General features: G+C 39.1%; 1 protein-coding gene across 3 annotated transcripts in view; it reads left to right on the top strand.

Moving 5' to 3' along the window:
* MNT (MAX network transcriptional repressor) overlaps positions 1 to 17561 on the top strand; it is a 701036-nt gene that overhangs the window by 528588 nt on the left and 154887 nt on the right. For all 3 annotated transcript variants that reach the window (XM_044054412.1, XM_044054414.1, XM_044054413.1), the window contains one exon: positions 557 to 668. In XM_044054412.1, the coding sequence (XP_043910347.1) occupies positions 557 to 668 (112 nt within the window). The remainder of the gene's footprint in view (positions 1 to 556; positions 669 to 17561) is intronic.

The raw sequence follows: 17561 nt of genomic DNA, 5'->3' as shown, positions 1-17561 counted from the left end.
TATATGTGTTTACAATCAGTAATACATTAGATGTGTTGGATTTGCATAGCCAATGTATAGTTAAGCTGTAAGCACAGTGTGTGTTACACGCTGTTATAAAATACTGTCAAACCTTACTGTGGCGTGTGATCACAAAGTAGAAACTGAGCCTTAATGCCTCGAGTCATCGTCATACTGTATAACAAAACAGCCACTGGTGAGTGTTAGTGTGGTTTAGACACTTGACCCACAGTGCTGAATTAAAAAGATAAGCATTTTGTTTTCAGCCGTTGAGACAAAATGGAATATCGTTACAGCTGTGGGGTGCAGCTGGCCATTCAGCTTTTGAGATTGTATCCATTGTACAGTGTACAATTGCTTGTTTTTGTCCTTTTCTTGCCTATATTACTAACTCAGGTTCAGGTCATTAAACCAGAGTGTGATGATATCAGGCAATTTATGCACAACAGAGTGATTTGTTTTTACTGTTATCTGTGTGTTAAGTGGTCTGCTTGCCTTCATTTTTCATGTTCTTTTTAATGCTTACAGCAGCCTGTGTGATCTTTTGTTTCTGCAGGCGTGCTCATTTGAAGGAATGTTTTGAGACATTAAAAAGGAACATCCCTAGCGTGGATGAGAAGAAGACCTCAAATCTAAGTGTTCTAAGGAGTGCCTTACGATATATTCAGGTGTGTCTTTTTATAGTAGTTTCAGCATGCCAATGATCCTGAACTAAACTTAAATGACAAGGTCATTTTTCTTGGTAAAAATATGAGCATTTCTGTCACAACAAAACAGTATTTATTTTTTTAATGTGTGTGCTTCCAGGTTTGCAATTGTTCAGTATTATTACTATAATATTATTTTTAATTCAGCTATTGTGTACAGGAACTCCTCTAAACTGAACTACTACAGTGTAACTGCCACAATGATACACTTGCCTCTCTGGGGTGGACAGCACTGGATGAATGGGGCTTCTGCTATAGTAACTGCTGTGTTTACAGCCTTTAAAGAGGAAACCACCGTTAATGTGATCGACACCATGGCACTCTTTGCTAGGCAGTTTTTATCTTGGAGTCCCTTCCTATATTGCTTGGCAGTCTAAAGTTATAATGCTAAATCCATAAACAGTGATAAAGTATTCTTATGTGGAACAGTATAAAAGGAGTTTTAAATATTTTAATAAAATTAAAATCCTGTTCAGAAGGAATTTTGTACTTGTTTTTGGGACATTCTTACTGGAGCAGTTTGAGACTGTATTGTGGAAAGCTTTTCATAGGTTTTTCGCATATCCCTGTTTACTGTTGTGAGACTTGTAACCTCGATGGTAGGAGTAAAGGTATTAATAGTGCTACTGTCAACACCAGGAGGTACAAAGTCCTCTGTAATCCTGTACTTCTTTAAGCAGTGAAATGCGCTTCAGTTCTGCTAAGTTGAGATGACGAGTAAGAGCCCATGCTGACTGTCTGAATACAGATTCAAGCAGATCCCTGTGCTGTTTGCCCTTGTTTGAGCAAATGATCCAGCTGGTATCTCTGACTGGATCACTTCATATACTAGATGTGTAAGCACTGAAGTATGAGTGGTGCGTTTCACTCACAGTTTAAGTGAAGCAGCTTGATTACTTGTTGCTAATTATTATTCTCTGCATATTGTGTGGTATGTTTGCATTACTGTTATTGTTAGCACTCACTATAAATTCTAAAATGGTACATAAGAAAAAAGACGGCCAGACAGCCTGTGTGTGCCACTATTAAATGGTACTTGAAGTGGGCCCTTGCTATAAGAAGGTTGGCTACAGTGGCTGGTATCAAGCATCTGTTGGAAAACATTGCTATATAAGAAGGATGCTAGGTATGGATTTATTTACTTGCTGTCCTGGGTGAGCACACATGGCTCTGCAATGCTACACTGAAAAGGACTGCTTGAAATGGACTTCTCATTAAGGATAAGGAAGCTTTATTATCATGGTTTGGTTTGATGGACAGACACCAGCAACTGGACATTGGCTAGATTTTAAAGCTCCACTTTGAGTAGGAGTTTTGTGCAGATTTGCAGGTCTTACTGTGGGGTACATGTGACTTGGGGTATGTAGATAATCACAGAGTTGTCCTAATTTGTGGTCCGTTAACACTCACAGTTTACTATCATATGAGGCTCCACATTGGGGAAGGTTTTGCTGTAGGCCATAGTCCTTTATATGCTTGGCTAAGAAGAGATTATGGTATTAAGCTATGGGGGTAGGTAGTAGGAGGTGTTTGTAGACATAGAGCACTCTTGTGCAGTAAAATGAATGTCTGTCCTAAATCATCACTCACATAAAGACCAATAGTCATACCTTGAAATGCCACTCACAGACACTGGCAACAGCGGCTTTCTCAGTACTTTGTATGGAGTAACCTTTGCCACAGCTAACTTCTACTTTACGTTGACAGATGTGGCTAACGCTGAGTTTCCAGTTGTGTATCAGTTGGTACAAGTCACAAATAGCACGTTTTGTGTATATATGGTTGGAAAGGATCCTAGAAACTAGTGAATTTATCAGCATAACAAATGCATAGTGTTTTCTCTCATCTATTCCCACCCAGCCCCTCTAGTGGTGGAGATGCTTATGGAAAATTAGGTCAGTCATCTGGGTCACAGTCAAGGTTCCATATCTCTATTCATAGGTTCATAGGGAAGTACTTAGCTAGCTGCCCTTGTGGGCCATTTTAAGCCTGGCCAGTTTCTCTTCCAAAGATGAGAATCAAACTTGTACCTTGTATCTTTGAGGTAAACACTTTAACCAGTGTAAAACCCCCAACTCTGTCATAGACACGTGTGGGAACTACTTTTAGAAAACACTCCTTTAAAAGTGTTTGACAGTTTACAAGCAGTCATTAAATGATTGCCATTGTGATCACTTGTAGCCAATGGAAGGAGGGTACTAGATTCTCCTGCTACAGTTCTGTATTAATGACAATCTTCCTAAAGAGTCCGTAGTGTTGGAACATCCAGTCCTACCCTCTTGGATATTGCCCAGTTCCTCACCATATGGCCTATGCCCAGCATGGCAGGATTGGTCTGTTTGTAATTCAAGATTTGGAGCTTGATGGATGAGTGAAGTGAATTTGGTTGTGAAGTGAGTCACCAAGTTCTTCTTGCTGAATCTTTAGCCCACTGAAAGCACCATGCCTAGTAGTTAAAACTTACCCTGAGGTGCTACAATATTAGACTTGGGTCTGCTTTGTGTATCTGAAGAATCTAGCAAACAGGATTCAGTGAATCATTCTTTGGCTGAACCCACTTTTGTAACAAGTAGTGAAACAAACTAAAGTGCTGTGTGGTATGTAGATAAATTGTGTGCTGCCTGAGGGGAGTGAGACATCACAATGAAAGTACAGTTTGTTTAGAACTCCATTCTGCCTTGTTGAAATACTTGCTGCCGGAACCTCCAGGTCATTTTCTTGCCAATCCCAGACTGTCCGTGCCACTGCTGATGTCACCAGTTCTAAGCAGAAATGTCATGTACCACTTCTGTATTCACAGTCTGGATGCCTCATAACTGTGTCATTCAGACTGATTTTGAAAATCTGATTCCAGCTCTGTGCTTGAACTGGGACTTTCTGGTTGTTGATTGGGAATGAGTTGGTACCCACAAAGAAGATTGTTTTGTTGTAGAACCACATATGCTGGTTGGACTCTGTTCATATGTTTTACTCTAGGTAGTCAGTCTAGTTGACCATTAAGAGCCTAACCATTGCAAATTCCAGTGTTTGATTCCTCTAATTTTAAGAGCCTGGGTGCATAGCTGAGGGCTGATCTTGCAGATCTTAATCCACTCATCAAGGCTGATTTTAGAGAGACCTATGGCACTACTTTGTTTGATGTGCAGTGGACGTTTCTTCCATAGGTAGGTGCTCCTTTGGTGAAGAGAAATCTATTGTGCCACAAGGTTCTCTTTATGTTCCATTATAGGTTTAGGTCCCCAGAGTGGGTATCTGTAGCATTCACAGTTTTTTTGGAGTGTAAAAGTTTAAGCAGAACTGCATATCTTTGACAGCCCTGTAGGCCAAGCAGAGGTCACCATTCAAGATCCTGTAGAAGAAAGAGTAAAGTGATAGGGTTGTTAGTTAGACTGTGTAACTTAAGGAGTTCCAACCTGAGATTTTCCTTGTTAGGAAGCAATGTGGTCTTTCTCATTGGATGATGTGTTTGTGTAGGTACATGCCAAAGGGGGCATTGCATTCTGTTATGGGTATGATTAGGGATGAGTAGAAAGGGATAGTAACTTTTTTGGATCTGGAAGATATATAGCTTTAGTAGTTCCAGTTGGAATGATTTCCTAATAGTAGTGGAAACATGGAGGTCAAGAGTTCATCTACTTAGGTCTCTAATAATGGCATCAGCATTGTGGGTACCTTTGTGGTGAAGGTGCAAGGGTGTTTTTGTTTCCCCACAGAGTACTGTACTACATTTCTGTAGCATTAAGCTTAAGCCCACAGTCGAGATGCCAGGTACTAGTGCAGTTAAGGCCCTCTTGCAGAATGTGGACATAATTTAGAGTATTAATCACAGTGCTGAGTTTGTAGTCCTCAACAAACTGTGGCAACTGTAGACATTGATGTCATCTTGGACATCCAAGAAGTATTTACTGAAGAGGAAGGGACCCAGCATGGAGCCTGTGGGATGCAACTAGTGCCAAATCTTAGACGAACGTATGTCATAACCTTACTAATAGTAGTGGTAAGTATAATCTGTTTGTATTTCCCAGGGTTACTGGTACAGCCGCCCTTGTGTAGGATCACCACAATGGCTGCTGTTCAAGTTTTGGGCCCATTGGAAAGGTAACCTGGAATGTTGTCAAGACAAATAGAGTTACCATGTTTGGTTTGGGAGAGAGTATTGAGGACTTGTTCAGAGTAATAGAAAATGTGAGGACTGCATTTAGGGAAGGTGGTGCAAGGGGATGTGGAGAAATCGGAACTGAACTTATCTCCAAGTATATTAGCAGTATTCTCTGAGACAAAGCAGGTTATGCCATTTGAGATCAGTTCTGTAGAGTATTGGTTATTATTTGTGATACTGCTAACATAGTTAAAGAAAGCCTTATGACGTTTGGAAGAGGTGATGATATTAACTCATACTTGGCTTTGCAACTTTTGATCACACAACTTAGCTCACTGCAGCCCAGTTTAAGGTCACTTTTATAGTGGAGAATTTAAACTTATTTCTAAATGCAAGGGGTATTTTCTTTTACTGTAATGTTTGTTGGTACTAATGTTTCACAATATATGGTTATTCATAAATTTGCCATCATACTTACAACCTTATGTATGACAGATTGGAACAGATGCTTCAATGCAGAAATTAAGGTGAGGCTAAAAGTCATTAGTATAAGCAGCTGTTTTTGTTGTCGAGTCCCTGGGGATTAAATTTCATTAAACCACCTGAGAGTGCTATGAGGTCCACCCTAGAGAAATCTCTGAATACAGTGGTGTTGATTTGGAGTCATGAGCTGGGTACTCAAGAAGTGTGTGATAACTTGATGTGATTTTAGTCATTTAGTGAGGATACTTTGGTTTTGGAGCAGGCAGGGGAAATATTTGTAAGGATGATAAGATTGGAACCTGTTGTGAGAGTAGGGATAAGTTGGTCAAGATAATGGCATTAATAAAGATTAGAAACTGCTGTGTATATTTGCTGTTAGTTGGTATACGTTTGCCAGTTGACAGGTAGTTTGTCACCCAGGATGACTATATTAGATTCAGTCCATAGAGGCTCCATCATGGTCATCAAGGGATAGAGAAGGGATTCCAGAGCTGGCAGTAATATGATTGGACGTGTTTGTTGATACAGTGATAACCAAGGGGTCCACCATTATTGGCAAGCAGAATTAGCCATGAGGTGATGAGATTGAGGAGGGGGGAAGAAGAAGAAGGTAGTACACTAATCCCTGGTTTAGTGATGCAGTAGACTGTAGTGCCTAAGTGTATGGGAGTGGCATAGCTTTAAAATGAGATTGTACTTCCTGTGAAACTAATAAATGTATGCATGTCAGCTTCTGTTCATAACATGTAAGAAAAATGTCTGGGGAGGTTAGATTCAGAGACCTGGAGTTTGAGGAGGGGCACAAAGAACAGACGGGAGGGATCCAAAGTTTAAAAAAAAAAAAAAGATTTGAGCTAAAAATATATATGCAACTAAGTTTATAGCTGTTGTTGTCACGTTCATGTTTAGATAATCAGGTGGCATTTGCAGGTCTGTAGGGGTTTTGGTATTTTTTTTACTGAAACAGCTGTTCCATCAGTATGAATTATTTTTTGCTATCTATCACATTAAGTCTTAGCAAATTTCTTTAGTAGAGAATTCATTATACATTTCAGTACATCTTGAAATATTGTTTTAAGAGGTGTGGATTGTTGTGTTTTACAGCAGAGTTGATTATCCAAACTAATTGGGACCAAGGGTAGTTCGAATAATCAAACTGTTCAGATAATCAAACATACATTGAACCAGATAAAAAAAAACTTCTAAAATCTTTTTTTTTTTTCTGCATGCAGGGAATACACTTTTCAACCATTCAGCAATTCCAGTGGACAGTAAAGAATATTTTTCACCCATGAGCAGGCTACAAGCTCAAAAAACATGCACAAACGAATACGTATAACGTTTACATATTCAGACATTATGATTTTTCCTACCCAAAAACTTTGGAAGACTGTGTTCAGATAATTGATGTTTTGGATAATCAACTCTACTGTATTGTAAAATACAGAGTGCTGGTCATGTATTTGTATTGTCATGTTTATTTTAACAGCACAAACATGCACTACATAAAATGGTTAAAGGCAAGGTGGAAGTCATTTGAATTGTGTACTATTCCCAATAAGGTTGTGCATAGACAGCATTTTTAGTGATGGGAATTAATCCTAATGAGAGTTTAAGCAGCTAGTATTGTGTAGGTGCTATTGTGTATTTGTAGAAAGCACCCCTAAAAAAAGTCAAGGATGAATTAAACTGTATTTAGGGAAGCTGTAAAATGCAATTTTGTGTAGGATAGCAACTACAGAAAAACATCAGTCTTTTTTAGGTGAACCACCATGATTAGAAAGGTGATGGGATCACTTATAAGCAGAGGACAGCCAGCAGGACATACCATCATACCAAGCATGGATTCATAGCAAGAGTGTCATGTACAGTGCTGGAATCATCACTTCTACAAACATATTGACAGGATGGAGTCTTTAGGAGAAAGAGACTAAGTGAACAGATGGAGAATTGTTCACTCAGTCTCCATCCTTCTACCTTTCTGTACCCTTTGTTTACAAATGATTATATTGTCTTCCTTTAATCTTAATGTAAGTAGTCAGAAATTCAGGAGTTTAGGGGGAAATATTATCACAGTGTAAACCTTCAAGTTTTTACATTCCCCAATAGGAAAGTCATTCGTAGGCGAGTTAGTACTAAGCAGGCTGCCCTTGTGGGACATTTTAAGCCCAGCTAATTTCCCTTCCAGAGGTGAAAATTAAACCCCGAACCTTATGTCTGTGAGGTTAACACCTTAACCATTGTACCACCCCCAGCCCTTCAGTTCAGCAGAGGTCAAGCAGTGGAGAAACTGACAGTCAACATGCACCTTAAATGAAGCACATGGACACCAGCAAGGAACAGGATGCTTTTCTGGATTCAGATGACATTTTTTAATTAGGCAGAAGAAGAGATGATCCCAGTGGTTTGACTCACTTTAGTAGCCACTCTTGGGGGAAAAAAAAAACATACTCATTAATTGGTCTATTAACAGTAATGGTGATGCAGCGGTTAGCGTTGCTGCCTCACAGCAAGAGGTTGTCCGGTTCAATCCTCGGCTGGGGTGCCTTCTGTGCAGAGTCTGCATGTCCTCCCTGTGGTCGCGTGGGTTTCCTCCAGGTGCTCCGATTTCCTCCCACATCACAAAGATTTGCTGTAGGTCAATTAAGCACTCTAAATTGGCCCTAGGCGTGAGTGTGTGTGCCTTCTGTGGAAGGTTGGGTGCCGAGCTGGCAACTTGACACTGCAAAACTCTGTAAATAAGAGCTTTGTGGTTTGGGTTAGCATGGCAGTATGTTTTCCAGTTTGTCGTAATTTATGTACCTTTGTTTTGATATATATTGAATATACTGTCCCACCCTTCAGAACTTTCTAGAGCCATAGTGGAAGCGCAATGTAATTCTGGAGGAGATAGTTATGGGGCATAGGTGTGGACAAGTTTACACTATGTAAGCCAGTGTACCGATTAATTTCAGCAGGCAGCATTTCCCCAGCTCAAGGGCACCAAGCAACCTTTGCTTTCAAAGGGACAGTAAAACAAATATGCCTCACCTGAGTCAGCAGAGTGATTTGCATGCTACATTACTTGTGACACAAAAGATTTTGTTATGAAACCTGTTATGAAACTTGTTAGTATAAATACTGCACCATTATGGATTGTTAAGCTAAATACCTTTGACCGGAGAGGGTTGGAGCAGTGATAGCTTGATAATATAAGTCTGAAATTGCATGCTGTACCCATGGACGGGTCTACTTTAGGACCTTGAAAGTTTAATAGCGCGAATGCATATGGATCGAACCATATGCATCAAACTATTAAACAATCGAAGTCCAAAAAAAAAAAATACACAAAAAAAAAGAATTTAAACTAGTGTAGACAGGGGGCAAGCCCCCCTGCACCCCCCCCTACTTAAATATACCAACTCCGAGATCGCACTACAGTGAAGTAAATGGAAATCTCCACCTACGGAGATTTCTGTTTACATTTTTGATGTTTTGCGCTTTCAGTGTACTCTTGTTGAGAATATCATATTCGATATTCTCAGACTTCGGGCACATAAAGTAGACCCCCATGGACTGTTATACAGTGTATGACACAAAAACTGCCACCACCATTTTTATAGTAGTTCTGGCAATATAAAAAACAGCGTACAGTGTCCAGTGTAATGGTCGCTCCAACAACATATGTATATATGAATGGGATATTTGCTGGAGGTGAGAGTGGGTACTGAGACTGATTTTAGCAATCAGATTTTTCCTAGTGCAAAGAATTGTAATTTAGAGCAGTGATCATTAAACTGCAGGCTGATGTGAAAGATGACAATCCATGTGTTCACTTCTTTTCTTCTTTTGTCAGCTGAAGTAAAATATCACTGTGCTAGCTTTGCAGTGTTGTTTAGATCTCAATTTTCGCGGCAGCCTCGGCTAACTTATTTTAGCATCAATTTTTTGTTTCAGACTGCAGGAGCATTTTATGCAGTTTGGTTATGGATAAATGATGTTCCATAACATTGTAGCCAAAACGTGTTATGCCTATCAGATCTATTTAAGTATCCTCACCTTCAGTACCTTTTGTACCTAGGGAAGAGCAAGATATGCAGGCATGTGTGCATTGTGCATCTTTAAAAAAAGTATTTAACAATGAGGGCTAATAATGTTAGTATTTACTGGATTTAAAAAAAAAAAAACTGCAGACATTTTCTTTTATGGCATCTTCTCAATCTGCAATTAGTACGCAAAAGAAAACCTAGGAGGTCTCCAGAAAAAAAAGCCCATGGAGCCATCTAAATCTGCAACTGTTCAGCCAAGAGGTACTGCTGGATTTGTTGTTCCCACTGGGACATTGATAACATTGAATTCCAGTGATGTTATTCCTCAGCTCATCCTGCCTTCTTCAGTTTTCCTGCAAAACTGACCAAACCACTGTAATATGTTTTCATTGACCTCTGTAATTGAGACTACTTTTGACTTCCAGCTTGATGTCCTCATTTTCTTCGTCTGTCCCACAGTGTGCATCCTATTACCCATCTCAGGCAATTCATCTCTAGCTTTCATGGCTGTCTTCACTGTCCAGGCTTCTATGTCCTGTAGAAGTACAGATCTTACAACGGATATCCCAAAAGTGAAGACTGCAACAGTGAACCTTCTTGAACATCTGCATTTATGGTATGTTCTTACCACAACTGTACTTTTTGTACCCTTTAGTTTCCAGCTTCTTTGACATTCTTTTGTCATATACTATCCCTGGCATTTTGCACCATTTAGCTGTAGCACCTCTAATTGGTCTCCTTTGCAAGTGTCATTATAAGAGAAAATATTTCAAAATTGACCCAAATTGCACATGAGATTGGATCTTGCATAGTTGTACAAGGTTATGATAATACCATTGCCTGTTTTAGAGCTGCTACTGATACTGTTACTAAGATGCAGGCACAACTAAGACCTCCATTTCTTAATGACATAAAAATGTTCATAACCAAAATCCTGAACACTGCTATTTGTGGGTCTTATGGTTTTGGCTGTCCACATCAGAAAGTTCTTCAGCAACTGGAATAAAATGGTAAAACAAGACAGAGTGCTGTTCATCTATCATTTTCTAAATATATTAAAGGTTACTCTTAAAAAAAAAAATATATATATATATATATATATATATATATATATATATATATATATATACACACATACAGTTTTATTGGAGGCAGCACAAACAGCATCAGACTGTTAACGAGAGGCAGTTTCACAAGAAAAGACGAGACTGATTCTCCATTTTAATCAAACCACTGAGTTGTTCCCAGCAATTATACACGTGATATTTAAGTTGAAGTACTACGTCTGACATTTTCTAATACAGTGAGCTTTTCCTTTGCATTTGTAAAACTTTTATTGGACTTTTTACATAGTCTCCCTTGATCTCTGATAGCTGGATAGCTGGTTATTGTCCGCAGTATGATGTTCGTTAGATTTTGGTGCTCATACTTTAAAAGCTAGCGGCTTGAGTCTGACTGAGGCAAACCTCATTGTTGGTTTGTGGCTTAAAAAGTGACTGTAAGCAGAGCCTTATAAACAGCAGTTTGTCAATGTTGTAATTGCATGTTAGGCATGTAGGTTGGAATATGCCTGCTGCATAGGTATTCATTTGACAGCTGCATCATTAACAAGATTTCTGTAGCACATCAAGTGCTTTTCACATTTGTATAACAGTGAGTAGAGTCCTATGACAGCATTGATCGTCATTGCTGTGTGTTCCACGACAACATTGATTATCACTGCTATGTGTTCCAGACAGTTTGCTATTACCAGTGGTACTCACACCAGTCGTGTGTGCCCTGTTAGCAAGTGCTGTACATGTATGAAAGTTACATGGTTAGCATTGTCTCAAGACTATGTAACGGTCATAAAAACAACCCTAGCTTCTAACTATGTATGCCTGCTATTCACCTCGAACAGTTAGAAATAAAGCAAGTCTTGAAAACTACTATTTTAATATCTGTATTTTGGTTGACTTCTGGACCTACCAGCATCAAAGTCAAATGTGTTACCTGTTGTTTTATGTTATAAATAGAGCAAAATGTCTAAAGATGTTATGTTTTGCCTTGTCAGGTCATCTACCGTCAGAGCCTTCTTCAGGAATGTTTTTGCTCAAAGTATTTGACAAACTTTCACATATTCATCCTACATATAGGATGAATATAGGATGCACAATCCAGGTGTAGAACAGGCTTTGTTACTACAGTTTAGCAGAGGTGCTATACACCAGGACACACTTTCACATTCATATGCGACTCCACTAGCAATAATTCTTGGGATGTCTGTAGCACTTAAGCAATAATGTCCAACAGGATGAGTGTTATCAGGGAATTAACTCACACTCAGGTTCGTTGTGAGGCTGTGTGCCACAGGTGAAGGGCCATACCACTCCTGGAATGGTGTTATTTCCCTGATGATGCCTACCCTGGAGAGCATTACTGCACCTAGAGATGTCCGTTTGTTAAAAAACTACAAAACAAGATGTTCTTATCTTTTTTGTTTAGAGTTTGTATAATCCCTCTTCTGTTTCAAACTTGCTAGAGCATTTGTAATTATTTTTTGAGGAAACATTTTACAGACAAAATATGTTGTGTAAGTAATGTCCACACACATTCAGATTTACACACACACACAGCAGTTATAGTCACTTTATTGACAGAATATACTTCTGGTTCTTATTGTGGGCAGTTTAATGAAAACAAATCATACAATGCAAGGCATTTCAACCACCCATGCCTTTTTAACTGTCTCTCATTTTGTGTAATAGTTTTGCTTTTCCTTTTAATTTCTCCAAATCTTTTGGGTTTCTAATACCATGACGGGAATGGACCCCATTCCTAAGTCAAAGTACAATTAAAGTTCATGAAATTAGTATTGTTTCAATTTTTGATGTCAGCTAGAAGTGCTCTTCGTAAGCACAGCACCTGCAATGTGTCCAGTAATGACTCCTTCTGCAGTTCGTACGGGGTTACATGTATTGGTAACATGTCTATATAAGTATGCTTGTAGATTCTTTTTTTATAAGACCCATTGCTCCTACTACTATTGGAAGTGTCTGGCTAGCTTTCTTCTACATTGCTCTCGTTTCTGCCTGCAAATACTGATGTTTTATGACTTTTTGTCTGTCTGTACACACACTGAAGTCACTCGGTGTGGCGATTTCAATGATCAGTGCTACTTTTGTCTTCTTTTCATCGACCCACTATATCTGATTTTCTAGCATCTCTTTTCAACTGTTGGTAATGGCCGATCCATGTGATGTAGACTTCATTTTCTATGATGCTTTGTGGCTGTTTCCAATGTTTTTTCAGCCACTTCAGTAGCATATTGTTTGCACAATCCCCAGTGCAACAGTCTTGCCACGTTGTTATGCATGTCAGTATACAATACTTCTGCCATTAGTACGTCACATCCAGCAACGAGGTGTGTGACTGTTTCCAATTCTGTTTTACAAAACCTACATTGTTTGTTTTTCCAACATGTTCAATGGACTTTGTAAACCAACGCGTACGTAGCCCACTTTTCCCAGCAGACTGATTTATTAATAAATCACCCTGGGGATTACAGTCAGTCAATAATCCGCTACTTTTTTACATACACTAAATAGCAAAGCCATGTATGGCAGGTGTAAAAAAATGGTGGCTTTTTTTCTGTTCTGTTAGAGCCTTATGGAAGCTTAATATTTTGCAGTGTAGCGGACGACTTGCTTTTTCTGTGCTTCATCTGTACATTAACACCCTCTTGGAAAATGGTAGGGCAATGATGTACGTTTCACCCATTCTCTAATTCATGGTTAACATCAGATGAAAGAATAGGGCCAAGCACTGTCTGATTAAGTTCCCGCCTGCTATTGGTTAAATCTGATAACCATTTTATTTACTGAGCCTTTCCATAGTCTTCATTTCTTTTATGAATGTTAGGTTGAGTGTTATTATATGTAGATGTGAGCTTTTGATATTCTGTGCAGAAGTGGTTGAATGTTGTGTTTGTTGGCATAATTTTATATTTCCATTATTCTCTGTTGTCATGTATTTCCTGTATTTTAGCCTGCAGTAAAGGCACTGGCCACTGCATTTTCCTTGCTGTTTTGTAAAGGGCACTTACTTGTGCAGTTTCCTTGCAGTTTTGCAAGTGCAACACAAAAAAGGATGGAGGTGCGTGTGTGCTTCCTCTTCCTGTACTTTGTAGCTGGGGCTGCACTTTTAACTGCAGTTGTTGGATAATGCTGATCTTATATGTCAGATGGAGGCTAGAATATGCCTCTATCAAACACCCCTTTATTTAGGGTTACCACCTGTCCCATTTTGCTATGGTGTAGCCAGGCATACTCTTTGTACTGTAAACAATACAATTTGTTCTGAAGCTGTTAGAAACATTGGGATTTTATTAAGCCATATGCTGTCTATAACCATCTAGATGAATGCTTCTGAGAATATGTATATAGCTTGCTTACAGAGAGGATTGCAAATCTAAAAACAATACCGCTAATAGTTTTTGACTGAGCAGCTGAAAAATTTAACACACATTAAGTCTGGGGTGGGACAACAGCTGAAGTGATATGACCACTTTTTAAATGCCAGGTAGATTGGGGGTGGTAGCAGTAAGCATCTGTTTGTACAAAATGGAATTCACCCTTGGTCCTCACGGGGAAAAACTAAAAAGTGGAAAATGTCTTGAGATTTTAGGACAAAAAATATTTATTTTCTTTAATAGTTGCAAAAAACAGTTGTTATGCAACTGAAACACCTAAATGTTATATTAAATAACACGAGGAACTCACGTGCTACAAGAGTAAACTTCTATTGGGGCAAAAAAGTAAAGTTCTGTACTTTGCACTGACCTGGGTATGCTTTGTCCTGCAAAATCTCACCCTTCTACCAAAAAAAAAAAAGCCACTGCCTATTTGAAAAGGTGGCAATCCTACCTTTATTACAATGGTTATATACCATAGACAAGCAAACATCCCAGTTTTAGCTCTCGGAGATCTGTAATAGTGCAACTTTGGTGCCTTCATGAGTTGTCACGAAGTAATTTCTGTGTTGATCAAGCTTCTGTATCATCAGTCTGAAAATGCTTTTAAAAGCCTTGAATCTCACCTCTCAACTGTCCCTGATTTTGACCCAAATTTTAGCTCTGTCCCTCTTAATCCCTCCTAAAACTAGTGACTTTTGGAGGAAAAGTGGTGAATTACACTTAATGAATAATGACAATAATTAAGAGTTATAGACTTCTTTTACTTCAGAAAACGTGTATTGATGCATATGCTTTGATTCTGTCAATGTTTCAAGTTAATAGCACTAATATTTTAAGTGTCCCTGATTTTTTCTTGACTTGTCCCTGATTTTGTTGAAATTTGTCCCCGATTGGTTGCGAGGTCTGCCTTGAATGTTTGTTTCTTTGGCAGGAATGATGGATATGTGCATGAAGTAGGTTGGCTGTGTGTGGGTTCACTAAGTACCTTTCGGTTACCGTCTCTTATTATACTGGAATGGTGCTGAAGAAGAAACAATGGGAGTTTTGGGGCATGTGGGGTTGACCCCCTTTGTGTATAGTGACCATAACAAAATTAAAGAAAAAGTCAGGACCTTTATTGCATTTTGTGATCGTGTCCTTCCGCTATCCAGAATAATCAGTTTTGGCAAATCATCGAGTATTGGAGTCATTGAATAATGACACGCAAGTTCGTATCCTTCAGAAAATGCATTGCAATGACAAACGTGTTATCGTATCAACTTTCCAACTTTATAAGAGCAATATTTAAAATATGGCTGTGATTATGGTCCTTTGCAACCCGTTCCACCCCATTTTGGGGGGAGTGTTCCGTGCACAAGAAGGGTTCGCAAATACAAAATGAACAGTAACGAAGCAATATCACGTTCTTAAAATTTAAATACACCCACCAACTTAAAATGGGATCCATCTATTTGTGCTGGGCATCAAAAAGTATGAAATCTTCAATAAATTAAAAACGAAGTTAAGGATTATGCAAATTATTTTGTTAGCCGCGAGTCTGACACTTGTAAACTGATATGTTTAAGAAATTAAACGGGTAAACTGGACAGGCTAAGATTTAACAGCTGTATTTCTGCATTTAAACTTTGCATCGTATGTACAGTTGACTAGACCCATCCATTGTTACGGTAATCATTGCCGCCTTTTCGGATCGTATTTCTCTGTAACAGACAATAAAAGCACGCGTTTCACAGTTTACTTTGCCTATCGGATTACAGAGGGCGTTTACTTTTCTCTTGCTAAAAGCCCAGCCCTATGGTGGTGACGACTGCACCGCATGATACTGTTATGTAGACGCAGTCATAGTACGCTGCTCCCTCCCCCATATTCCCTGATGTCGGGTCTTTTGCCAGGCGTGTTCCACGTGAGTGCAGAGCACATGGCTAACTCGATGTATGTGACGTCACCCTTCTGGCTTAATTGCACGTGACAGTCTGCACGGTGGGCGCAGCGCATTGATTTTATGCAGTAAAGCTAATCGGTAAATTCGTTTTAAGATTTTAGCCTTGGTTTGTTTTTGTCTTTTTAAGATGAAACGCATTCAGCCTCGTTCCACTGTTTTAAGTACTGAGGAAGAATATTCATGGAGTTGTTTATTTTTGTTTCCTTAATAAAATCGCCCCTACTTTGCATTTGTCTGTCTATGTATTATCATTTTATGTTGCGTTACATTTAGTCTGAAAACTTCCAAACAGGCTTGCCACCTTTCTCTGGTGCAGCTCCGCCTCCTACGTTGTTACAAGCAAATGTAAAGCAGCTTGTGCGTTTGTTGACTAATAGCCGACGCCTTAGTGCCCGAGTATATCCGTTGATTTTTTTTTCACTTAAAATCGGGGACTGGGTTCAAAATTAGTTTGTGATTTGCATATTGGCACCACTGCAGTAAAGTTTATCCTTAAAGTTTTACCATTAATATTTTTGAAGATGGGGAAAGTTGAGGTTAATTAGAGGCAATCGAAAGCTGTGTGTGCGTAGTGTTAGCTCACGGTTTTATTCTAGTGCTAAAAAGTATGCATGTCAAAACTGTATACAACGACAAACTTCTTAAGAAAATACCCATTAATGTGCCATCTTATTCGACAAGCTATACAATTTAAAGCGAAGAGTACCTAAAGCCTTATAAGGCAAAGGTGTCCGTATTCTAAAGCCAGTGTTCTTGCTTTTAGGCCCAAGATTTTGTCCTTTATGTGTTTTTTTATGTTTACTTTGCCGTACTATATGTAAATAAGGAAGGCTGCAAAAGGAGGGGTCGCAGTAATACTGGTTGTTAGAATTTAATATTTTGTAAATAAGAAATATCAATAATATTTTGTGCTTCCTCATCCAGTGGAGGATACAGGAGTCTGTAAAAGGAGAGGCACAGTGTAGTTAAGTCAACTACGGGAGTGGGCGACTGGGTTTGGGACTGTGAAATGATTGCCTTAAGATGGTCTGACGTGTGAAAAAGACAGCAATATGAATTCAGTTGCACCCAATGGAAACATTTATTAGGAGAGATTATGGTAGTAGTGTGAAAATAAATAAGAAAAAGGTCAGAGAAAGTAGCTTTAAGTAACACACCCTATCAGGCATAGGTAACCCTTCTGTTTTTCTATGTCATTTTTATAAAATACTTTATCTAAATGTGGTCATAGGTGTACTAGGCAATCGGCCCTGGTGCCTATATAAGCTTAGCTAAAAAGGTTCCCTGGCTTTCACCACCCAAGAAAATTATTTAACTGTGCCACTGTCGAGCAGTGCCACAGAAGTGATCCCCAGGGTGAATTTTCCATCCAGTCGTCAAGATTTTTCTTAGAGGGCCAATGTGGAACTTTCCTTGACATGAATGGGTAGTTTGTCCCAGAGTATGGGAAGTCTCTGGGACAGGAATATATCCCTACAGCATGTTCTGTTTAGTGTGGTGACAAGGTTTAGGTCCCTGGAGCGTGTAGTTTGGAGAGATTGGGATTTCTTTAAGTGTAGCATGTCCAACAGCTCTGGGTTTGACGTAGCTTTGTATGTTGGACAGAGATCGCCTCTGAGTAGGCGATATGCGACAGAGTAGAGCTGGAGTTTTTTTTAGATGGTCTGTGTATGGCATCTGTTTGAGGCCGGTAATCCTCTTAGTGAAGTATTTCTGTGGCCTTTCCAATTGTTGTAGGTGTCTTGTGAGATGTATGATGCCAAATGGGGCATTGTACTCTATAATGGTTCTGATGAAGGATGTGTAGAGAGGAACAATAACCTCCTTTTTTCTAGAGGAGAACCCTTTT

Source organism: Protopterus annectens, chromosome 13.part0 (assembly GCF_019279795.1).
Source record: "Protopterus annectens isolate FY-2018-M chromosome 13.part0, PAN1.0, whole genome shotgun sequence".
NCBI lineage: Eukaryota > Metazoa > Chordata > Ceratodontiformes > Protopteridae > Protopterus > Protopterus annectens.
Note: the sequence above shows the minus strand (reverse complement) of the source record. Positions and strands in the feature narration are given on the sequence as shown.